We start from the raw sequence: 22,594 nt of genomic DNA, 5'->3' as shown, positions 1-22,594 counted from the left end.
TTCTGTGGCTCAGCTGCTGCTGCCTTTGGCCCTTCTGTGGCTCAGCTGCTGCTGCCTTTGGCCCTTCTGTGTCTCTCAGCTGCTGCTGCCTTTGGCCCTTCTGTGTCTCTCAGCTGCTGCTGCCTTTGGCCCTTCTGTGGCTCAGCTGCTGCTGCCTTTGGCCCTTCTGTGGCTCAGCTGCTGCTGCCTTTGGCCCTTCTGTGTCTCTCAGCTGCTGCTGCCTTTGGCCCTTCTGTGTCCCTCAGCTGCTGCTGCCTTTGGCCCTCTCTGTGTCTCTGCCTGCTGCTGCCTTTGGCCCTTCTGTGTCTCTGCCTGCTGCTGCCTTTGGCCCTTCTGTGGCTCAGCTGCTGCTGCCTTTGGCCCTTCTGTGGCTCAGCTGCTGCTGCCTTTGGCCCTTCTGTGTCTCAGCTGCTGCTGCCTTTGGCCCTCTCTGTGTCTCAGCTGCTGCTGCCTTTGGCCCCTTCTGTGTCTCAGCTGCTGCTGTCTTTGGCCCCTTCTGTGTCTCAGCTGCTGCTGCCTTTGGCCCCTTCTGTGTCTCAGCTGCTGCTGCCTTTGGCCCCTTCTGTGTCTCAGCTGCTGCTGCCTTTGGCCCCTTCTGTGTCTCAGCTGCTGCTGCCTTTGGCCCTTCTGTGTCTCTGCCTGCTGCTGCCTTTGGCCCTTCTGTGTCCCTCAGCTGCTGCTGCCTTTGGCTCTTCTGTGGCTCAGCTGCTGCTGCCTTTGGCCCCTTCTGTGTCTCTGCCTGCTGCTGCCTTTGGCCCCTTCTGTGTCTCTGCCTGCTGCTGCCTTTGGCCCTTCTGTGGCTCTCAGCTGCTGCTGCCTTTGGCCCTTCTGTGGCTCAGCTGCTGCTGCCTTTGGCTCTTCTGTGGCTCAGCTGCTGCTGCCTTTGGCCCCTTCTGTGTCTCTGCCTGCTGCTGCCTTTGGCCCTTCTGTGGCTCAGCTGCTGCTGCCTTTGGCCCTTCTGTGTCTCTCAGCTGCTGCCTTTGGCCCTTCTGTGTCTCTCAGCTGCTGCTGCCTTTGGCCCTTCTGTGTCTCTCAGCTGCTGCTGCCTTTGGCCCTTCTGTGTCTCTCAGCTGCTGCTGCCTTTGGCCCTTCTGTGTCTCAGCTGCTGCTGCCTTTGGCCCTTCTGTGGCTCAGCTGCTGCTGCCTTTGGCTCTTCTGTGGCTCAGCTGCTGCTGCCTTTGGCTCTTCTGTGGCTCAGCTGCTGCTGCCTTTGGCCCCTTCTGTGTCTCTGCCTGCTGCTGCCTTTGGCCCTTCTGTGGCTCAGCTGCTGCTGCCTTTGGCCCTTCTGTGTCTCTCAGCTGCTGCCTTTGGCCCTTCTGTGTCTCTCAGCTGCTGCTGCCTTTGGCCCTTCTGTGTCTCTCAGCTGCTGCTGCCTTTGGCCCTTCTGTGTCTCTCAGCTGCTGCTGCCTTTGGCCCTTCTGTGGCTCAGCTGCTGCTGCCTTTGGCCCTTCTGTGGCTCAGCTGCTGCTGCCTTTGGCCCTTCTGTGGCTCAGCTGCTGCTGCCTTTGGCCCCTTCTGTGTCTCAGCTGCTGCTGCCTTTGGCTCTTCTGTGGCTCAGCTGCTGCTGCCTTTGGCCCCTTCTGTGGCTCAGCTGCTGCTGCCTTTGGCCCTTCTGTGTCTCTGCCTGCTGCTGCCTTTGGCCCTTCTGTGTCCCTCAGCTGCTGCTGCCTTTGGCTCTTCTGTGGCTCAGCTGCTGCTGCCTTTGGCCCCTTCTGTGTCTCTGCCTGCTGCTGCCTTTGGCCCCTTCTGTGTCTCTGCCTGCTGCTGCCTTTGGCCCTTCTGTGGCTCTCAGCTGCTGCTGCCTTTGGCCCTTCTGTGGCTCTCAGCTGCTGCTGCCTTTGGCTCTTCTGTGGCTCAGCTGCTGCTGCCTTTGGCCCCTTCTGTGTCTCTGCCTGCTGCTGCCTTTGGCCCTTCTGTGGCTCAGCTGCTGCTGCCTTTGGCCCTTCTGTGGCTCAGCTGCTGCTGCCTTTGGCCCTTCTGTGGCTCAGCTGCTGCTGCCTTTGGCCCTTCTGTGTCTCTCAGCTGCTGCTGCCTTTGGCCCTTCTGTGTCTCTCAGCTGCTGCTGCCTTTGGCCCTTCTGTGTCTCTCAGCTGCTGCTGCCTTTGGCCCTTCTGTGTCTCTCAGCTGCTGCTGCCTTTGGCCCTTCTGTGTCTCAGCTGCTGCTGCCTTTGGCCCTTCTGTGTCTCTCAGCTGCTGCTGCCTTTGGCCCTTCTGTGGCTCTCAGCTGCTGCTGCCTTTGGCCCTTCTGTGGCTCAGCTGCTGCTGCCTTTGGCCCCTTCTGTGTCTCAGCTGCTGCTGCCTTTGGCCCTTCTGTGGCTCTCAGCCTGCTGCTGCCTTTGCTTTGGCCCTCTCTGTGTCAGGATTTCTTCCCTTCAGCACAAGAAGGTTTGGTTGATGTTTTTTACCCCCTCCCTGCCCTAGCACTAAGCTTTGCCTCAGGCTTGCTCATTTCCCTGCCCTTTGTCTCCAGTCAGTGCTGCTGATCTGCTTTGCTGCCTTGCTGCTGGCTTTCCTCTTGCTGCTTCTCAGCCCTCCTGTGCCTTACTCAGAGTCCTCTGTGCACCCAGCAGTGCTGTCAGGTCACTGTGTGGAGACCTGCACATGGCATTGTGGAGCCCCTGGCACAAGAGGGCTGTGGAGATGCTGCAGAGTGTCCAGAGCAGGGCCAGGAGGATGCTGAGAGGCTGCAGCAGCTCTGCTGTGAGCACAGCCTGAAAGAGTTGGGGCTGTGCAGGCTGCAGCAGAGGAGGCTCCCAGGGGACCTTCTGGTGGCCTTGCAGCATCTGCAGGGGGCTGCAAAAAAGCTGGGGAGGGACTTTTGAGGCTGCCAGAGAGTGCCAGGACTAGGGGGGCTGGAGCAAAGCTGGAGGTGAGGAGAGTGAGGCTGGAGGGGAGGAGGAAGTTGTTGAGCAGGAGAGTGGGGAGAGGCTGGAATGGGTTGCCCAGGGAGGTGGTTGAGGCCCCATGGCTGGAGGTGTTTGAGGCCAGGCTGGCTGAGGCTGTGTGCAGCCTGCTCTAGGGTAGGGTGTCCCTGGGCATGGCAGGGGTTGGCACTGCCTGACCCTTGGGGTCCCTTCCAGCCCTGCCTGGCTCTGTGATTTCTTTCCCCCTGTTGCATGTCCCCAAGTGCCAAGCATTGACCTGTGCCCTGATCCAAACCTGGCCTCTGCTCCTGCATGGGGCTTGGTTCTCTGCTGAAGCCTGATCAGCAAAGTGTCCTCCCTCCCCTGCCCCTTCCTGCTGTCACTGCCTGCTGTCCCCATCTCTGCTCTCTCTGCCCATCTCCAGGTCTGGTCCCATAGCCTGGGGGTTCCCTGGGTGCTCTTTCAGAGGTGGAACCCTAACCCTAACCACACCATGGCACTCAGTGCCAACCTAGCACCCAGCCCTGCCCAACCAACCACACCATGGCACTCAGTGCCAACCTAGCACCCAGCCCTGCCCAAACAACCACACCATGGCACTCAGTGCCAACCTAGCCCCCAGCCCTGCCCAAACAACCACACCATGGCACTCAGTGCCCAACCTAGCACCCAGCCCTGCCCAACCAACCACACCATGGCACTCAGTGCCAACCTAGCACCCAGCCCTGCCCAACCAACCACACCATGGCACTCAGTGCCCAGCCAGCCTTGGCTCCAACCCCTCCAGCCACAGCCACTCCACCACCTCCCTGGGCAGCCCATGCCAGTGCCAATCACTCTCTCTGGCAAGGGCAGGGACATCTCCCACTCAGCACAGGCTGCTCAAGGCCTTATCCAGCCTGGCACTGAACACCTCCAGGGAGGTTGTGGTGCAGAGAGGCACAGAATGGGATCAAAGATCCTCCTCACACTGCACAACTCCTTCCCCAGCTCCAAACCACTCAGCCCCCCTCAGCCAAAGGCTCTCTGCAGCCTCCCTGCAGGCTCCCTTCAGGCCCTGGCAGCAGCTCTGAGCTGCCTCTGGAGCCTTCTCCTCTGCAGGCTGCACCCCCCCCAGCTCCCTCAGCAGTGCCCACAGCAGAGCTGCTCCAGCCCTGGCACCACCTCTGTGCCCTCCTTGTGCTGGGGCCAGCAGAGCTGCAGGCAGGACTGAGGGTGAGGGCTGAGCAGAGCTGCAGGCAGGGCTGGGGGTGAGGGCTGAGCAGAGCTGCAGGCAGGGCTGGGGGTGAGGGCTGAGCAGAGCTGCAGGCAGGGCTGGGGGTGAGGGCTGAGCAGAGCTGCAGGCAGGGCTGGGGGGAGGGCTGAGCAGAGCTGCAGGCAGGACTGGGGGGGAGGGCTGAGCAGAGCTGCAGGCAGGGCTGGGGGTGAGGGCTGAGCAGAGCTGCAGGCAGGGCTGGGGGGGAGGGCTGAGCAGAGCTGCAGGCAGGGCTGGGGGTGAGGGCTGAGCAGAGCTGCAGGCAGGGCTGGGGGTGAGGGCTGAGCAGAGCTGCAGGCAGGACTGGGGGGGAGGGCTGAGCAGAGCTGCAGGCAGGGCTGGGGGAGGGCTGAGCAGAGCTGCAGACAGGGCTGGGGGGGAGGGCTGAGCAGAGCTGCAGGCAGGGCTGGGGGTGAAGGCTGAGCAGAGCTGCAGGCAGGGCTGGGGGTGAGGGCTGAGCAGAGCCCAGGGGCTCAATCCCTTCATGCCAACCACGCTGGCATCTTCCTCTCTTTCCCCATACTGCAGTGATCACTCAGTGCCCTCCTTCACCTCACTGCTCTCTTGCCCTGGGCCTTGAGTGCTGTCTCTTCCCCCTCCCCCCCTTAGAAGGGCTGTGGTGGGCTCCTGCACAACTTCCCTGCACTCCTGGGGACCTCTCTCAGTGTTTCCCAGGCAGAGGCTTTGGCTTTCAGCATCTTTCATCTGCTGGGAGCTTAATGGATGAGCTGAAGTGGATTCCTCAGGGCGTTTTGCTTCCCTCCTCTGCAGCAAGACCTCTCTCCTGCTCTGCTGGTGGATCCAAGTTCTTCCCTCCAGCTCTCCTTGGCTTGCTTGCTGGAGCTGAGGAGTAAGAAGTAGATGTTCAGGAGCATGAGCAGAGAGTCAGGGGCCAAGGTGGGGGATTTCTGGGCTCTTCAGGCTCCTCTGCCCAAATCTGCCCCCACATCAGCATCCCCTCTAGCTGCCAGCATGGTATGCTTGGAGACCTCTCCTGCTGGCTTCTCTCAGTCACTGAGGTGTCAGGTGGTGCCCTCGGAGCAGAGGCCTGGCAGCCACACCAGGGAGGGCTGCAGAGCTGAGCTGGCTCAGCCTGCAGAGGAGAGGGCTCAGGGCAGACCTCCCCAGCATGGGGCAGTGCCAGCAGCATGGAGGCTCCCTGGGTAGCAGCAGTGCCAGGGGGTGCTGGGGACATGTTCCTGCTGGGGAGGTTCCCAGTGGGCTGCAGAAGGAAATGTTCCCCCTGAGCACAGCCAGAGCCTGGGAGCAGCTGCCAGGGGCAGCAGTGGAGTGCCCTGCCCTGGGCACTGGGCAGGGAGCTGAGCCAGCTCACTGCAGCTGCACCACCAGCTGGCAAGCTTGGCCCAGGTGCTCCCTGGGCTCCCTCCCAGCCTGGCACTCTGGGATCCTGTGCTTCCCACTGCTGGCTGCCTGTGCCCCAGCACCCACAGCTCCTGCCAGGCTTCTTCAAGGCAAGTGCACTTCAAGTGCCCCAAGTGCCAGGGCTGCTGGAGCCCTGCAGCTGCCAGAGCCCCAGGGCACCTCCCCCTCTGCCCTGCTGCTGCCCAGGACACTGCTGCAGGCCTTGTGGAGCCCTGGGCTGGGAGCAGAGCAGAACCCTGCTGGGCTTCACCTGGCAAGCTTGGCCCAGGTGGTCCTTGGGGTCTCTTCCAGCCTGGCACTGTGATTTCCGTTCCTGCCTGCCTCCCTGTGCCACAGCACCCACAGACATGCCCCTGCCAGGCAGTGAGTCCAAATGCTGTCAGCCTGTCCTAACCTGCAGGCAAGGCAGCAGGAGAGGCTCCTGTCCTCCTCTGCTCCCTTCTCACTGGTGGCTTCAGCCTGGGTCAGCAGTGGTGTGGGCAGCAGGAGCAGGGCAGGGATTGTGCCCCTGGGCTGGCACTGCTGAGGGCACAGCTTGAACCCTGAGTGCAGCTTTGGGGCCCTGACTCCCAGAGGGACACTGAGGAGCTGGAGCAGGGCAGGGAAGGTGGGGAAGGGTCTGGAGCAGAGGGCTGGGGAGGGGCAGCTGAGGGAGCTGGGGGTGTGCAGTGTGGGGCAGAGGAGGCTGAGGCAGAGCTCATTGCTCTGTGCAGCTCCCTGAGAGGAGGCTGCAGCCAGCTGGGGCTGGGCTCTGCCCCCTGGGCTCAGGGCACAGGAGGAGAGGACCTGGGCTGGAACTGTGCCAGGGGAGGCTTAGTTTGGAGAGGAGGAGAAATGTCTCTGCTGGTGCAGTGGTCAGGGCTTGGCAGAGGCTGCCCAGGGAGTGCCCCTGGCTGGAGGTGCTGCAGAGCTGTGTGGCCATGGCACCTGGGCAGAGGGTTTGGTGCCCAGGGTGGGGCTGGGTCACTGCTGGGCTGGATGCTCCCAGAGGCCTCTCCCAGCCCCTGCTGTGGCTCCCAGGGCTCTGAAGTGCTTTGCTGCTGTTTGGTTCTTTCCTCTCCTGAGCTCCTGGCTTTGAGTCTGTCCCTTGCTCTGGAGCACTGCAGGCCCCAGACTGTGCTGCCCTCCCTGTCCCACCAGGGCTGTGTCCTGCTCTGCCCTGTGCTCTGGCTGCTGCCACCCAGCTTGGCTGTGCCTTCCTGCTGTGTCTGGCGAGGGCAGCATTGGCACGGGCTGGCAGCAGCTGTGCCAGCACCATCTGGCTGTGCTGGGCCAGCAGTGAGTGCTGACCTGGAGGGCTGTGGGGCTGGGGCCTCTCTGAGCTCTGCTGCTGGTGACCTCAGGCTGTCATCTGCCACTGCTGTGCCCAGGCTTGGCACAGCTCTGCCGTGGGAGCCTTGGGGCTTTCCTGGCTGTGGTCTGCTCACAGAGGGCACCTGCAGGAGGGAAGGCTCTGGGGGCACCCCAGAGCAGCCTTGCAGTGCCTGCAGGGGCTACAGGCAGGCTGCAGAGGGACTGTGCCAAGGGCCTGCAGGGGCATTCTGTGCTCAACCTCCCTGGGCAACCTGTGCCAGGCTCTGCCCACCCTCACTATTCCTCTCTCCTCTCCCAGCTCAGAGCCATCCTCCCTCCTCCTGGCACTGCCAGCCCTTGCCCAAAGTCCCTCCCCAGCTCCCCTGCAGCCCCTTCAGGCACTGCAAGGCTGCTCTCAGCTCTCCCTGCAGCCTTCTCCTCCCCAGGCTGCACAGCCCCAACTCTGCCAGCCTGTGCCCACAGCAGAGCTTCTCCAGCAGCCTCTCAGCCTCTGGGTGGCCTCCTCTGGCCCCTGCCCAGCAGCTCCAGGCCCTTCCTGTGCTGGGTTCCCAGAGCTGGAGGCAGTGCTGCAGGGGAGGGCTGAGCAGAGCAGATTGGAGGGGCAGAATCCCCTCCCTGTGCTGCTGCTCTGCCTGCTCTGGCTGCAGCCAGCACACAGCTGGCTCTGGGCTGCAGCCACCAGTGCTGCCTGCTGGGCACTTGGGCACCCCCTGACCCCCCCAAGGCCTTCTGCTGCAGGCTGCTCTGCAGCCACTGCTCAGCCAGCCTGGCTCTGTGCTGGGCACTGCCCTGCCCCAGCTGCTCCCCAGCCTGGCTCTGTGCTGGGCACTGCCCTGCCCCAGCTGCTCCCCAGCCTGGCTCTGTGCTGGGCACTGCCCTGCCCCAGCTGCTCCCCAGCCTGGCTCTGTGCTGGGCACTGCCCTGCCCCAGCTGCTCCCCAGCCTGGCTCTGTGCTGGGCACTGCCCTGCCCCAGCTGCTCCCCAGCCTGGCTCTGTGCTGGGCACTGCCCTGCCCCAGCTGCTCCCCAGCCTGGCTCTGTGCTGGGCACTGCCCTGCCCCAGCTGCTCCCCAGCCTGGCTCTGTGCTGGGCACTGCCCTGCCCCAGCTGCTCACCAGCTTGGCTCTGTGCTGGGCACTGCCCTGCCCCAGCTGCACTCCTGTAGCTCATTCTCTCCTTGCTCAGTTGTTGAGCTGCTGCAGCTCTGCCATCTCAGCCTGCGGGGGGCTGCTCCTGCTGAGCTCCCCCAGAGCTCTCTGCCACCACTCCCTGCAGAAGATCCTTGTCCCAGCACTGCCCCCAGGCACAACTCGTGGCTGTGAAGCTTTAGAGTTTGGAGGTGAGCAGAGGGAAGCATCGTTGGTGCCAGCCCCCCCTGGTTGGTCTCCAGGTGATGAACTGTGAGCCCTGAGGTGTGGGGAAGCTCAGGAGGGGGCTGAGGGCTGCAGTTTCCCTTTGAGGAGGAGCTCTGGCAGAGCAGTCTGCAGTGGGGAGGAGCTCTCAGCGCTGCTGCCTGCAGGCAGAGATAAGAGGGAGCCTGCCAGGGCAGGAGGCTCTGTGCCAGCCCCACTTTGGCCACCAGGTTAAGTGGGGAGGTGGAAGGTGACTTCCATCCCATGGGGGCAGCTTTGATGTTCCTGTGCCAGCTCCCAGAGGTGGAAGGGAAGTGAAAGGCTGCAGCAGTTCAGCTTGCAGGAGGCTGCAGGGTGGGCACACAGCCAGTGGGCAGAGATGGAGCCAGCTGGGGTGGCACTGAGTGGCTGCTGCTGCTTTCTCCACTGCTTCTTGCCCCAGTGAGGCCAACAAGGTCAGGTCCTTCAGCTTCTCTACCTGACAAAGCTGGAGTGACCTGGACAGGCATGGAATGGGTTGGAAGGGACCTCGAAGGGACCACCAGGGAGGTTGTGGAGGTGCTGAAGGTCTCAACCTGCTGGTCCTGAACATCTCCAGGGAGGCACAGGTTGAGGGTGGTGAGACCCTGGCACAGGTTGCCCAGGGAGGTTGTGGAGCACAGAATGGGATCTTTGATGTGATCTTTGATCCCATTCTGTGCTCCTGTGCTCCACGACCTCCCTGGTGATGTTCAGGACCAGGCTGGATGAGGCCTTGAGCAGCCTGTGCTGGTGAGAGGTGTCCCTGCCCGTGGCAGGGAGGTTGGCACTGGCTGAGTGCCCACCTCAAGAAGGGCACAAGAGCTGTCCAGCTCAGCTCTGCCTTTGAGGGAGGTTTCCCTTGTCCCTTTTCCTCTCCCCTTTATCTAATCCACTTTGGAAGCCTTTTGACCTTTATTTTCTGCTGGCCCTGCCTGAGGCTGACCTGGAGCAGATTTTGCTTCCCTTCCTCCTGCTGGCAGCAGGAACTGGGCACTGCTCTGTGCTTGCTGCTGTGGTGTCTGGGCTGTACAGCCAGGCTGGGCATGGGGAGAGACCTAAAGCTGGCAGGTGGCAAATTGGCTGGCTGGAGCTGGAGTCTCTCTGTGGCTTGGTGTGCTGGGTGCAGGGCACACAGGAGCACATCCAGACAGGCCCTGAAAGGCTCCAGAGGAGACTCCACAGCCTCTCTGGGCAGCCTGTGCCAGGCTCTGGGACCCTTCCAGCCAAGAAGTTGCCCTTGTGCTGAGCTGAGCCTCCTGTGCTGCAGCTTCCATCCACTGCTGCTTGGCCTAGCCCAGGGAGCAGTGAGCAGAGCCTGTCCCCCCCTCCTGCCCCCAGCCCTCAGAGAGTTGCAGACATTGATCCAATCCCCTCTCAGCCTTCTCTTCTCCAGCCTAAGCAGCCCCAGGGCCCTCAGCCTCTCCTCCCCAGGCACTGCTCCAGGCCCCTCAGCATCCTCACAGCCTCCCCTGGACCCTCTCCAGCAGTTCCTGTCCCTCTGCACCTGGGGAGCCCCAAACTGAAGGCAGTGCTCAAGAGGAGCTCTCAGCAGGGCAGAGCAGAGGGGCAGGAGAAGCTCCCTGGCTCTGCTGGGCACACTCTGCTGAGTGCCCCCCAGGCCCCCATTGGCCTCTTGGCCCCCAGGGCACATTGCTGTGCCAGGGATGCTCTGCCCCAGCACCCCCAGGGCCCTCTCCTTGGGGCTGCTCTCCAGCAGTCACCTCCCAGCCTCTGCTGCTGCAGTTTGCTCTTCCTCCCCAGGTGCAGGACTCTGCCCTTGGCCTTGCTGAGCCTCCTTTGGCTCCTCTGTGCCCAGCTCTGTGCCCAGGGCTCTCTGGGTGGCAGCACAGCCTGCAGCTGGCTCAGCCAAGCCTCCCAGCTTGGTGTCAGCAGCAAACCTGCTGAGCAGACTCTGTCTGTCTGTGCCCTCAGCAGTGGCACTGATGAAGCTGTTGAAGAGGACTGGGCCCAGCTCTGGTCCCTGGGGGACTCCACTGGTGACAGCTCCCAGCTGGACCTGGCACCACTGATCACCACCCTCTGAGCTCTGTCTTGTACCCAGTTCCTGACCCACCTCCCTGCCTGCTCTGCCACCCCACAGCTCCTCAGCCTGCTCACTGATTGTTGTCCCTTTTCTGCTTCCAGGGAGCCTCTCAGAGTGCCCACAGTGCAGGCAGGCCCAGGCAGGATGAGAGGCTGCTGCCCACAGTGAAGGCTGCAGTGCTGCTGGTCTGGATGCCACAGTGGCTGTGCCCTCAGCTCCCCTGCCCCTCTCTCACAGCACTCGGAGCAAGCTCAGCTCTTCCTGCACCCAACCCACTTCAGGTGAGCTGCTCAGGGTCACTTGGGTCTAGTGCTGGTGGGAGCTGAGGTTTCAATCATCCCTTCTAATGCTGACCTCTGCCTGCTTGTGTTTGTCTGGGTGGGTTCTTATCTCCTCCCTTTTGGTGTGGTGCCACTGTGGTGATGTTCCAGAGCAGCCCACTTCAGACTCTGAAGCTGGAGCAGTTTCCCATGGCAGGGTGGTGTGGCTCAAATGCCCTTTGGTGGCCCCAGCTCAGAGTCTCCTGTTGGGGATTTTCTGTGCTTGGGGAGATGTGGTTTGCATGGAGAGAGCCACAGAGTGGTCTGGGTGGGAAGAGACCTCCAGAGCCCATCCAGTCCTACCCTGCACTCAGCAGGGACATCCTCCCCTGCAGCAGGTGGGAAGAGACCTCCAGAGCTCATCCAGTCCTACCCCTGCCCCCAGCAGGGACATCCTCCCCTGCAGCAGGCTGGAAGGGACCTCCAGAGCCCATCCAGTCCTTCCCCTGCCCCCAGCAGGGACATCCTCCCCTGCAGCAGGCTGGAAGGGACCTCCAGAGCCCATCCAGTCCTACCCCTGCACCCAGCAGGGACATCCTCCCCTGCAGCAGGCTGCTCCCAGTCCTCTTCAGCCTCACCTTCAATGTCTCCAGGGATGAGGCCCCAAGCACCTCCCTGGGCAGCCTGCTGCAGTGTTCCAGCAGCCTGCTGGGGCAGAGCTTGTTCCTCACATCCAATCTGCATCTGCTCTGCTCTCCTCCCAGACCACTGCCCCTGCTCCTGTCACTCCAAGCCCTTGTCCAAAGTCTGCAGCCTGCCTGTAGCCCCTTCAGGCACTGGAGGCAGCTCTAAGGTCTCCCCAGAGCCTTCTCTTCTTCCCCAGGCTCAGCTCCCTCAGCCTGTGCCTATAGGAGGGTCACAGAGAGCCAGAGGAGGCCACTGAGAGGCTGCTGGAGAAGCTCTGCTGTGGGCACAGGCTGGCAGAGTTGGGGCTGTGCAGCCTGGGGAGGAGAAGGCTGCAGGGAGAGCTGAGAGCAGCCTTGCAGTGCCTGAAGGGGCTGCAGGGGAGCTGGGGAGGGACTTTGGGCAAGGGCTGGCAGTGGCAGGCTCAGGATGTGGGAACAGTGGCTTTGAGCTGGGAGAGGAGGAAGGAATTGCTGGCAGTGAGGGTGGTGGACACTGGCACAGGTTGAGGGTGGTGAGACACTGGCACAGGTTGAGGGTGGTGGACACTGGCACAGGTTGAGGGTGGTGAGACACTGGCACAGGCTTCCCAGGGAGGTTGTGGAGCACAGAAGCACAGAATGGGATCAAAGATCCCATTCTGTGCTTCTGTGCTCCACAACCTCCCTGGAGGTGTCCAGGGCCAGGCTGGGTGAGTCCTTGAGTGCTGTCAGAGGTGCCCCTGCTCATGGCAGGGAGGTTGGCACTGCCTGAGCTTCGAGTTCCCTCCCAGGCTGAGCCCTTGGAGGCTGCTGTGACCATTGCCGTTGTGCCCTTGAGAAGCTGTGCCCCTGCCTGTGATGCTGGCTTTGTTTTTCAGCCCTCCTGCGGCGAGACCAATGCCTGCTGGCAGCCAGGACAGCTCGGCCCAGGGCTGCATCCTCCCTCCCGGCGCTTAGGATGCAGCACCCTCCGCGCTGAGGAGCAGAGCAGCGCTGCCTCCGGAGCCTCCTAGATGATTGTAGTTGCTTTGGTTGTGTTCTACGCTAGCAGAAGCCTTCTCCCGGGTTGGCTGCTGCCTCTGGAGCGCCACCTTGGCCGCTGGCTGGCAGCCTCGGGGGCGGGCAGGATGGGCAACTCCTGCGTGTGCCGAGACGACAGCGCAGCGGAGGACGGCGCCGGCCCCCGGGGGCGGCAGGCGGAGGGCGGCAGAGCTCAGCTCCCCGAGGCCAGGAGCCACCCGAGGGACCCTGTGCGACCCCCCAGGAGGGGCCGAGGGCCTCATGAGCCCAGGAGGAAAAAGCAGAACGTGGACGGGCTGGTCCTAGACACTCTGGCTGTGATCAGGACGCTGGTGGATAAGTAAGTATGGCACGGGGGGGGCTGTGCCCTGCCCCTGAGCCCCCCTGCCCCTGAGCCCCCCTGCCCCTGAGCCCCCCTGCCCCTGAGCCCCCCTGCCCCTGAGCCCCCCTGCCCCTGAGCCCCCCTGCCCCTGAGCCCCCCTGCCCCTGAGCCCCCCTGCCCCTGAGCCCCCCTGCCCCTGCCTCGTGTTTCCAGCCTGCAGCTTCTTCCCTCGGCAGCAGAAGGAGCTGCTGAGTGCCCAGCTCCATCCTGTCCCACAGCTCCCGCAGCCAGGTGGGGCTGAGGAGTGTGCTCAGTGCTGCTCAGCTGCCACAGGCACGCAGCAGGGAGCCAGGAGGAGTGTGGGAGCTCCTCTCCTACAGCCTGGGTGGTTGTGCAGGCTTGCTGTGCCCAGGCAGGTCAAGAGAGGGGCTCCTGCCCCTCTGCTCTGCCCAGACCTTGCCTGCAGGGCTGCAGCCAGCTCGGGGAACCCAGCAGGGGCAGGACCTGGAACTGTTGGAAGGGATCCAGAGGTCATTGAGATGCTGAGAGGCTGCTGGAGAAGCTCTGCTGTGGGCACAGGCTGGCAGAGTTGGGGCTGTGAAGCCTGGAGAGGAGAAGGCTCCAGGGAGAGCTGAGAGCAGCCTTGCAGTGCCTGAAGGGGACTACGAGCAGGCTGCAGAGGAGCTGTGCCCAAAGGCCTGCGGGGGCAGGAGCAGGGGCAGTGGTCTGGGAGGAGAGCAGAGCAGATGCAGATTGGATGTGAGGAACAAGCTCTGCCCCAGCAGGCTGCTGGAACACTGCAGCAGGCTGCCCAGGGAGGTGCTTGGGGCCTCATCCCTGGAGACATTGAAGGTGAGGCTGGAGAGGGCTGGGAGCAGCCTGCTGCAGGGGAGGATGTCCCTGCTGGGGGCAGGGGTAGGACTGGATGGGCTCTGGAGGTCCCTTCCCACCTGCTGCAGGGGAGGATGTCCCTGCTGGGGGCAGGGGTAGGACTGGATGAGCTCTGGAGGTCCCTTCCAGCCTGCTGCAGGGGAGGATGTCCCTGCTGGGTGCAGGGGTAGGACTGGATGAGCTCTGGAGGTCCCTTCCAGCCTGCTGCAGGGGAGGATGTCCCTGCTGGGGGCAGGGGTAGGACTGGATGAGGTCTGGAGGTCCCTTCCCACCTGCTGCAGGGGAGGATGTCCCTGCTGGGGGCAGGGGTAGGACTGGATGAGTTCAGGGCTGCATTTCAAAACCTGCAGGGCAGTGTCCAGCTCTGGGGGCCCTAACAGAAGCATGACCTGGGAACTGCTGGAGGGGGACCAGAGGTCATTGAGATGCTCAGAGGCTGGAGAAGCTCTGCTGTGGGCACAGCCTGGCAGAGTTGGGGCTGTGCAGCCTGGGGAGGAGAAGGCTGCAGGGAGAGCTCAGAGCTGCAGTGCAACAGCTGCAGGGGAGCTGCAGGCAGGCTGGGGAGGGACTGCTCAGAAGGGGCTGTGGGCACAGGCTGAGGGCAATGGTTTGGAGCTGGAGCAGGGCAGAGTTAGGTTGGCATCAGGAGGGAGTTGTGCCCAGGGAGGGTGGGGAGAGCCTGGCACAGGCTGCCCAGGGAGGTGCTTGAGGCTCTGTCGATGGAGACATCCAGGCTCAGCCTGGCTGTGTCCCTGTGCAGCCTGCTCTGGCTGGAGCTGTCCCTGCTGCCTGCAGGGGTTGCACAGGATGCCTCTGGAGGGTCCCTCCCAGCCCAGTGCCAGCTGAGATGCAGTGAAGTGAAGCTGAGAGCTTTGGTCTTTGGAAGCTTCTGCCCACAGCCTGCAGTGCTTTTTGCAGTGGACTCTGCCTGCTCCTTAAGGCCTCCTGCATTGTGAGTGCTCAGCTCTGCCCCCAGCACTGCATCCCCTGCATGCTCCAAGCACCCACTCGGGGGGGCTGGGGGTGTTTATGGATACATCATCAGGGTTTGTTTTTGGGGGTGGTGGTGAAGGAATTGTTTTGCTCTCTATAAGGCCCCAAAGGGACTTGAAGAAGGCTGAGGCCAATCAGGTCATCACCTCTTAGGTGGGGGAGCAGGCTGGGAACTGCCCAGGCCAAAAGAGAAGGGGGGGGGAAACACTTCCAGGTGGGATGGGACTCAGGGAGCAGTGAGCCTTGAGTCCTACTCCTAGAATCACAGCATCAGGCAGGGCTGGAAGGGAGCACAAGGAGCAGGCAGTGCCAACCCCTGCCATGCCCAGGGACACCCTACCCTAGAGCAGGCTGCACACAGCCTCAGCCAGCCTGGCCTCAAACACCTCCAGCCATGGGGCCTCAACCCCCTCCCTGGGCAACCCATTCCAGCCTCTCCCCACTCTCCTGCTCAGCAACTTCCTCCTCCCCTCCAGCCTCACTCTCCCCACCTCCAGCTTTGCTCCAGCCCCCCCACTCCTGCCACTCCCTCACAGCCTCCAAAGTCCCTCCCCAGCTTTTCTGCAGCCCCCTGCAGATGCTGCAAGGCCACCAGAAGGTGCCCTGGGAGCCTCCTCTGCTGCAGCCTGCACAGCTCCAACTCTTTCAGGCTGTGCTCACAGCAGAGCTGCTGCAGCCTCTCAGCATCCTCCTGGCCCTGCTCTGGACACTCTGCAGCATCTCCACAGCCCTCTTGTGCCAGGGGCTCCACAATGCCATGTGCAGGTCTCCACACAGTGACCTGACAGCACTGCTGGGCACACAGAGGACTCTGAGTAAGGCACAGGAGGGCTGAGAAGCAGCAAGAGGAAAGCCAGCAGCAAGGCAGCAAAGCAGATCAGCAGCACTGACTGGAGACAAAGGGCAGGGAAATGAGCAAGCCTGAGGCAAAGCTTAGTGCTAGGGCAGGGAGGGGGTAAAAAACATCAACCAAACCTTCTTGTGCTGAAGGGAAGAAATCCTGACACAGAGAGGGCCAAAGCAAAGGCAGCAGCAGCTGAGCCACAGAAGGGCCAAAGGCAGCAGCAGCTGAGCCACAGAAGGGGCTGTTGTGAAAGGCTCTGCCTGCTGTGTCCTGCTTCCCCTTTGCCCTCGCTGCAGCCCAAGCAGCTCTTTCACAACCCTTCTGTGCTCTGTGGCTCCTGTTCCTCTGGGGCTGGCAGTTGCTGTTGTCATCTTGTCACCACTTCCCTGTGCTCCTGAGGGACAGCAGAGTGGGCAGCATGGCAAGAGAGGTTCCTGTGCCCAGCCCTGCTCAGGCCAGCCCTGGAGTGCTGTGTCCAGCTGTGGGCTCCTGAATTGCAGAGAGCTGCTGAGGTGCTGGAAGGTGCTGAGAGAAGGGCAGCAAGGCTGGGGAGGGGCCTGGAGCACAGCCCTGTGAGGAGAGGCTGAGGGAGCTGGGGGGGTGCAGGCTGCAGCAGAGGAGGCTCAGGGCAGAGCTGATTGCTGCCTGCAGCTGCCTGCAGGGAGGCTGTAGCCAGGTGGGGTTGGGCTCTGGTGCCAGGCAGGCAGCAGCAGCAGAAGGGGCCCCAGGCTGAAGCTGTGGCAGGGCAGGTGTGGGCTGGCTGTGAGGAGGAAGCTGCTGGCAGAGAGAGTGATTGGCACTGGCATGGGCTGCCCAGGGAGGTGGTGGAGTGGCTGTGCCTGGAGGGGTTGGAGCCAAGGCTGGCTGGGCACTGAGTGCCATGGTGTGGTTGTTTGGGCAGGGCTGGGTGCTAGGTTGGCAGTGAGTGCCATGGTGTGGTTGTTTGGGCAGGGCTGGGTGCTAGGTTGGCACTGAGTGCCATGGTGTGGTTGTTTGGGCAGGGCTGGGTGCTAGGTTGGCACTGAGTGCCATGGTGTGGTTGTTTGGGCAGGGCTGGGTGCTAGGTTGGCACTGAGTGCCATGGTGTGGTTGTTTGGGCAGGGCTGGGTGCTAGGTTGGCACTGAGTGCCATGGTGTGGTTGTTTGGGCAGGGCTGCGTGCTAGGTTGGCACTGAGTGCCATGGTGTGGTTGGCTGGGCAGGGCTGGGTGCTAGGTTGGCAGTGAGTGCCATGCTCTGGTTGTTTGGGCAGGGCTGGGTGCTAGGTTGGCACTGAGTGCCATGGTGTGGTTGTTTGGGCAGGGCTGGGGGCTAGGTTGGCACTGAGTGCCATGGTGTGGTTGTTTTGGGCAGGGCTGGGTGCTAGGTTGGCACTGAGTGCCGTGGTGTGGTTGTTTGGGCAGGGCTGGGTGCTAGGTTGGCACTGAGTGCCATGGTGTGGTTGTTTGGGCAGGGCTGGGTGCTAGGTTGGCACTGAGTGCCATGGTGTGGTTGTTTGGGCAGGGCTGGGTGCTAGGTTGGCACTGAGTGCCATGGTGTGGTTGTTTGGGCAGGGCTGGGTGCTAGGTTGGCACTGAGTGCCATGGTGTGGTTGTTTGGGCAGGGCTGGGTGCTAGGTTGGCACTGAGTGCCATGGTGTGGTTGTTTGGGCAGGGCTGGGTGCTAGGTTGGCACTGAGTGCCATGGTGTGGTTGTTTGGGCAGGGCTGGGTGCTAGGTTGGCACTGAGTGCCATGGTGTGGTTGTTTGGGCAGGGCTGGGTGCTAGGCTGGCCTGGCTGAGCTTTGAGGCCTCTTCTAAGCTGCTCGGTTCTATCATTCCAGTTCCTCATCCAAACTGACCTGGAACACCTCCGGGGAGGTTCTGGGGCAGCCTTGCAGTGCCTGAAGGGGCTGCAGAAGGGCTGGGGATGGACTCTGGGCAAGGGCTGGCAGTGCCAGGAGGAGGGAGAATGGCTTTGAGCTGGGAGAGTGGAGAGGAGGAAGAAATTGTTGGCAGTGAGGGTGGGCAGAGCCTGGCACTGGTTGCCCAGGGAGGGCCAGCTGGTGCAGTGTCAGCTGCTGGCTGTGCCCTCAGGGTGGTAGGGAAGCCCAGGTTGAGGATGGGTGAGAAGTTGGTGGAGCCCTGGAAGCTGATGTGGGGCAGGTAGCAGAGGGGCTCGGACGATGCCCTCCATGCCCGCGGGCACAGCGCAGCAGGAAGGCAAACACTGCTCAGATGCCCTCTGGGGCTTCGGCCCTGCAGCGCTCTCAGCCTCCCCTCAAGGGCACTGCTGCAGGCCCTTCCCTTCCCTTCCCTTCCCTTCCCTTCCCTTCCCTTCCCTTCCCTTCCCTTCCCTTCCCTTCCCTTCCCTTCCCTTCCCTTCCCTTCCCTTCCCTTCCCTTCCCTTCCCTTCCCTTCCCTTCCCTTCCCTTCCCTTCCCTTCCCTTCCCTTCCCTTCCCTTCCCTTCCCTTCCTTCCCTTCCCTTCCCTTCCTTCCCTTCCCTTCCCTTCCCTTCCTTCCCTTCCCTTCCCTTCCCTTCCCTTCCCTTCCCTTCCCTTCCCTTCCTTCCCTTCCCTTCCCTTCCCTTCCCTTCCCTTCCCTTCCCTTCCCTTCCTTCCCTTCCCTTCCCTTCCCTTCCCTTCCCTTCCCTTCCCTTCCCTTCCCTTCCCTTCCCTTCCCTTCCCTTCCCTTCCCTTCCCTTCCTTCCCTTCCCTTCCCTTCCCTTCCCTTCCCTTCCCTTCCCTTCCCTTCCCTTCCCTTCCCTTCCCTTCCCTTCCCTTCCCTTCCCTTCCCTTCCCTTCCCTTCCCTTCCCTTCCCTTCCCTTCCCTTCCCTTCCCTTCCCTTCCCTTCCCTTCCCTTCCCTTCCCTTCCCTTCCCTTCCCTTCCCTTCCCTTCCCTTCCCTTCCCTTCCCTTCCCTTCCCTTCCCTTCCCTTCCCTTCCCTTCCCTTCCCTTCCCTTCCCTTCCCTTCCCTTCCCTTCCCTTCCCTTCCCTTCCCTTCCCTTCCCTTCCCTTCCCTTCCCTTCCCTTCCCTTCCCTTCCCTTCCCTTCCCTTCCCTTCCCTTCCCTTCCCTTCCCTTCCCTTCCCTTCCCTTCCCTTCCCTTCCCTTCCCTTCCCTTCCCTTCCCTTCCCTTCCCTTCCCTTCCCTTCCCTTCCCTTCCCTTCCCTTCCCTTCCCTTCCCTTCCCTTCCCTTCCCTTCCCTTCCCTTCCCTTCCCTTCCCTTCCCTTCCCTTCCCTTCCCTTCCCTTCCCTTCCCTTCCCTTCCCTTCCCTTCCCTTCCCTTCCCCTGGGTGGCTGCAGCTGCTTGGCTCTGCTCGGAGCGGCGGTGCCCGGCACAGGCAGGGAGCGTCGTGCCCAGGCTCGGGGGGCGGTGCCCGGCACAGGGGCAGAGGGCATTGCCCGGCTCGGGGCGGTGCCCGGCGCAGGCTCGGGGGCGGTGCCCGGCACGGGGGTCGGGGGCGGTGCCCGGCGGAGGCTCGGGGCCGTGTTGCTGCCCCTGGCCGGACGCTGATCTGTGCCCACCTCTCTCGCAGCGACCAGGAGCCTCCCTACTCGATGATCACCTTGCACGAAATGGCCGAGACAGGTACGTGGAGGCGCTGGGCGGCGGCAGCGCAGCCCGGGCGGGAGCGGCAGCGGCAGCGCAGCCAGGGCAGGGGCAGGAGCAGCAGCGCAGCCAGGGCAGGGGCGGGAGCGGCAGCGCAGCCAGGGCAGGGGCGGGAGCGGCAGCGCAGCCAGGGCAGGGGCAGGAGCGGCAGCGCAGCCAGGGCAGGGGCGGGAGCAGCAGCGCAGCCCGGACGGGAGCAGGAGCGGCAGCAGCAGCGCAGCCAGGGCAGGGGCAGGAGCAGGAGCGGCAGCAGCAGCGCAGCCAGGGCAGGGGCAGGAGCGGCAGCGCAGCCAGGGCAGGGGCATGAGCGGGAGCGCAGGAGCAGCAGTAGCAGCGCAGCCAGGGCAGGGGCATGAGCGGGAGCGCAGGGGCAGCAGTAGCAGCGCAGCCAGGGCAGGGGCGGGAGCGGGAGCGCAGGAGCAGCAGTAGCAGCGCAGCCAGGGCAGGGGCAGGAGCGGCAGCGCAGCCAGGGCAGGGGCATGAGCGGGAGCGCAGGAGCAGCAGTAGCAGCGCAGCCAGGGCAGGGGCATGAGCGGGAGCGCAGGGGCAGCAGTAGCAGCGCAGCCAGGGCAGGGGCGGGAGCGGGAGCGCAGGAGCAGCAGTAGCAGCGCAGCCAGGGCAGGGGCAGGAGCGGCAGCGGCAGCGCAGCCAGGGCAGGGGCAGGAGCGGGAGCGCAGCCAGGGCAGGGGCAGGAGCGGGAGCGCAGCCAGGGCAGGGGCAGGAGCGGCAGCGGCAGCGCAGCCAGGGCAGGAGCAGGAGCGGCAGCGGCAGCACAGCCAGGGCAGGGGCAGGAGCAGGAGCGGCAGCGGCAGCACAGCCAGGGCAGGAGCAGGAGCGGCAGCGCAGCCAGGGCAGGGGCAGGGGCAGGGGCAGCGGCAGCAGCACAGGAGCAGCACAGCCAGGGCAGGGGCGGGAGCAGCAGCGCAGCCCGGGCGGGAGCAGGAGCGGCAGCGGCAGCACAGCCGGGGCAGGGGCAGGAGCAGGAGCGGCAGCGGCAGCACAGCCAGGGCAGGGGCAGGAGCAGGAGCGGCAGCACAGCCAGGGCAGGGGCAGGAGCAGGAGCGGCAGCGGCAGCGCAGCCAGGGCAGGAGCAGGAGCGGCAGCGGCAGCACAGCCAGGGCAGGGGCAGGAGCAGGAGCGGCAGCGGCAGCACAGCCAGGGCAGGAGCAGGAGCGGCAGCGCAGCCAGGGCAGGGGCAGGGGCAGGGGCAGCGGCAGCAGCACAGGAGCAGCACAGCCAGGGCAGGGGCGGGAGCAGCAGCGCAGCCCGGGCGGGAGCAGGAGCGGCAGCGGCAGCACAGCCGGGGCAGGGGCAGGGGCAGGAGCAGGAGCGGCAGCGGCAGCGCAGCCAGGGCAGGGGCAGGAGCAGGAGCGGCAGCGGCAGCGCAGCCAGGGCAGGGGCAGGAGCAGGAGCGGCAGCGCAGCCAGGGCAGGAGCAGGAGCGGCAGCGGCAGCACAGCCAGGGCAGGAGCAGGAGCGGCAGCGGCAGCACAGCCAGGGCAGGAGCAGGAGCGGCAGCGGCAGCACAGCCAGGGCAGGGGCAGGGGCAGGAGCGGCAGCGCAGCCAGGGCAGGGGCAGGGACGGCAGCGGCAGCGCAGCCAGGGCAGGGGCAGGGACGGCAGCGGCAGCGCAGCCAGGGCAGGGGCGGGAGCAGCAGCGCAGCCAGGGCAGGGGCGGGAGCAGCAGCGCAGCCAGGGCAGGGGCGGGAGCAGGAGCGGCAGCGGCAGCGCAGCCAGGGCAGGGGCAGAGCTCTCTTCATTCCTGCTCCGAAGCTGACCTGCAGTCTGTGTGCCACAGCCTGCCCCGGGGCCCAGAGCACTGCTTTGCCCTTCAGCAACCTCCCCTCAGCTCCTGGCCTTACCCTGCGGTCCCGCCTGACTCTGCAGGAGCTGAGGGGTGGCCACAAACTCGTGGTGATGGCACCAAACCCTGAGCCCCAGTGGGTGGCTGGGAGCAAAGGGGCACAAAGAGCCCAGAGGGCTGCGTGGAGACCTGGTGAGAGCCTCCTGCTGCAGTGCTGGGGAGCAGCACGGGCCTGGGGGTTGGGATTTGCTGGCCTCAGACATCAGCTTCTGTTCTGTGATGCATGGAATGGGCTGGAAGAAACCTTACAGCTCAGCTCAGTGCCATCCCCTCTGCCATGGGCAGGGACAGCTCACACCAGCACAGGCTGCTCCAGGCCTCATCCAGGCTGGCACTGAACACCCCCACGGAGGTTGTGGAGCACAGGAGCACAGAATGGGATCAAAGATCACATCAAAGATCCCATTCTGATTCTGTGCTCCACAACCTCCCTGGGCAACCTGTGCCAGGCTCTCACCACCCTCACTGCCCACACTTTCTCCCTCCTCTCCACTCTGCCTCTCCCAGCTCCAAGCCATTCTCCCTCCTCCTGGCACTGCCAGCCCTTGCCCAAAGTCCCTCCCCAGCTCCCCTGCAGCCCCTTCAGGCACTGCAAGGCTGCTCTCAGCTCTCCCTGCAGCCTTCTCCTCCCCAGGCTGCACAGCCCCAACTCTGCCAGCCTGTGCCCACAGCAGAGCTTCTCCAGCAGCCTCTCAGCCTCTTGGTGGCTTCCTCTGGCCCCTGCCCAGCAGCTCCAGGCCCTTCCTGTGCTGGGTTGCCAGAGCTGGAGGCAGTGCTGCAGGGGAGGGCTGAGCAGAGCAGATTGGAGGGGCAGAATCCCCTCCCTGTGCTGCTGCTCTGCCTGCTCTGGCTGCAGCCAGCACACAGCTGGCTCTGGGCTGCAGCCACCAGTGCTGCCTGCTGGGCACTTGGGCACCCCCTGACCCCCCCAAGGCCTTCTGCTGCAGGCTGCTCTGCAGCCACTGCTCAGCCAGCCTGGCTCTGTGCTGGGCACTGCCCTGCCCCAGCTGCTCCCCAGCCTGGCTCTGTGCTGGGCACTGCCCTGCCCCAGCTGCTCACCAGCCTGGCTCTGTGCTGGGCACTGCCCTGCCCCAGCTGCTCAGCCAGCCTGGCTCTGTGCTGGGCACTGCCCTGCCTCAGCTGCTCCCCAGCCTGGCTCTGTGCTGGGCACTGCCCTGCCCCAGCTGCTCAGCCAGCCTGGCTCTGTGCTGGGCACTGCCCTGCCCCAGCTGCAGGACCTTGCCCTTGGCCTTGCTGAGCTCTCTGACCTTGGTTTGGGCACAGCTCTGCAGCCTGCCCAGGGCCCTCTGGCTGCATCCTTCCCTCCTGCAGCTGTACCCAGCCTGTCCCCAGGCACTCCTGCAGGATCAGCCATGCTGGCACAAGGGCTGGTGTGGTGCCTCAGGAGATGCTCTTCAGCCCAAGCCCTGCACCACATTTGTGGGTTAGGTGAAGTTTTGCCTTGGTAGAGTTGGTTCTGCTCTCAGGAATTGCACTTCTCTGCCCAAAGACTCATCCTGAGCCGTGGATGAAATGCTCTGGGCAGGATGTGCTGACTCAGCTCAAAGCCCAGCCTGTGGCTTACAGGGGCTGGTCCTTTCTGGGGGGGGAGCACCGAGCCTGCAGCCCCCTGGGTGCAGGACCAGGCTCTGCCTTTGCTTCCACCTCCAAGGGAGCTGCTTTCTCTGCTTGGCAGTTCAGCTCCTCTGTGGGCTGCTGCCTGCGTGCCAGTCGAAGCCCTTGGCCACTCAGGCAGCAGCAAGGGCTGGCCCTTATGGCAGCAAACTTCCTGTAGGCCACCAGGCACAGGCCAAGCTGAGGCAGCTCCTCTGAGCTCTGTGTTGCTCGAGGAACTCAAGAGGAGTGCTCAAATGCTGGCCAGCAGAGCAGATGCAGATTGGATGTGAGGAGCAA

General features: G+C 63.9%; 1 protein-coding gene across 1 annotated transcript in view; it reads left to right on the top strand.

Annotated features, from left to right (window-relative positions):
• The window catches only part of RSPRY1 (ring finger and SPRY domain containing 1), a 52,829-nt gene that overhangs the window by 3,143 nt on the left and 27,092 nt on the right, over window positions 1-22,594 (top strand). The window contains exons 2-4 of the mRNA XM_064159808.1: window positions 10,334-10,513; window positions 12,036-12,517; window positions 18,744-18,796. Coding sequence (XP_064015878.1) covers window positions 12,171-12,517; window positions 18,744-18,796 — 400 coding nt within the window. The 5' untranslated portion in view covers window positions 10,334-10,513; window positions 12,036-12,170. The remainder of the gene's footprint in view (window positions 1-10,333; window positions 10,514-12,035; window positions 12,518-18,743; window positions 18,797-22,594) is intronic.

The sequence above is a fragment of the Pogoniulus pusillus genome, chromosome 20, assembly GCF_015220805.1.
Source record: "Pogoniulus pusillus isolate bPogPus1 chromosome 20, bPogPus1.pri, whole genome shotgun sequence".
Classification (NCBI taxonomy): domain Eukaryota; kingdom Metazoa; phylum Chordata; class Aves; order Piciformes; family Lybiidae; genus Pogoniulus; species Pogoniulus pusillus.
Note: the sequence above shows the minus strand (reverse complement) of the source record. Positions and strands in the feature narration are given on the sequence as shown.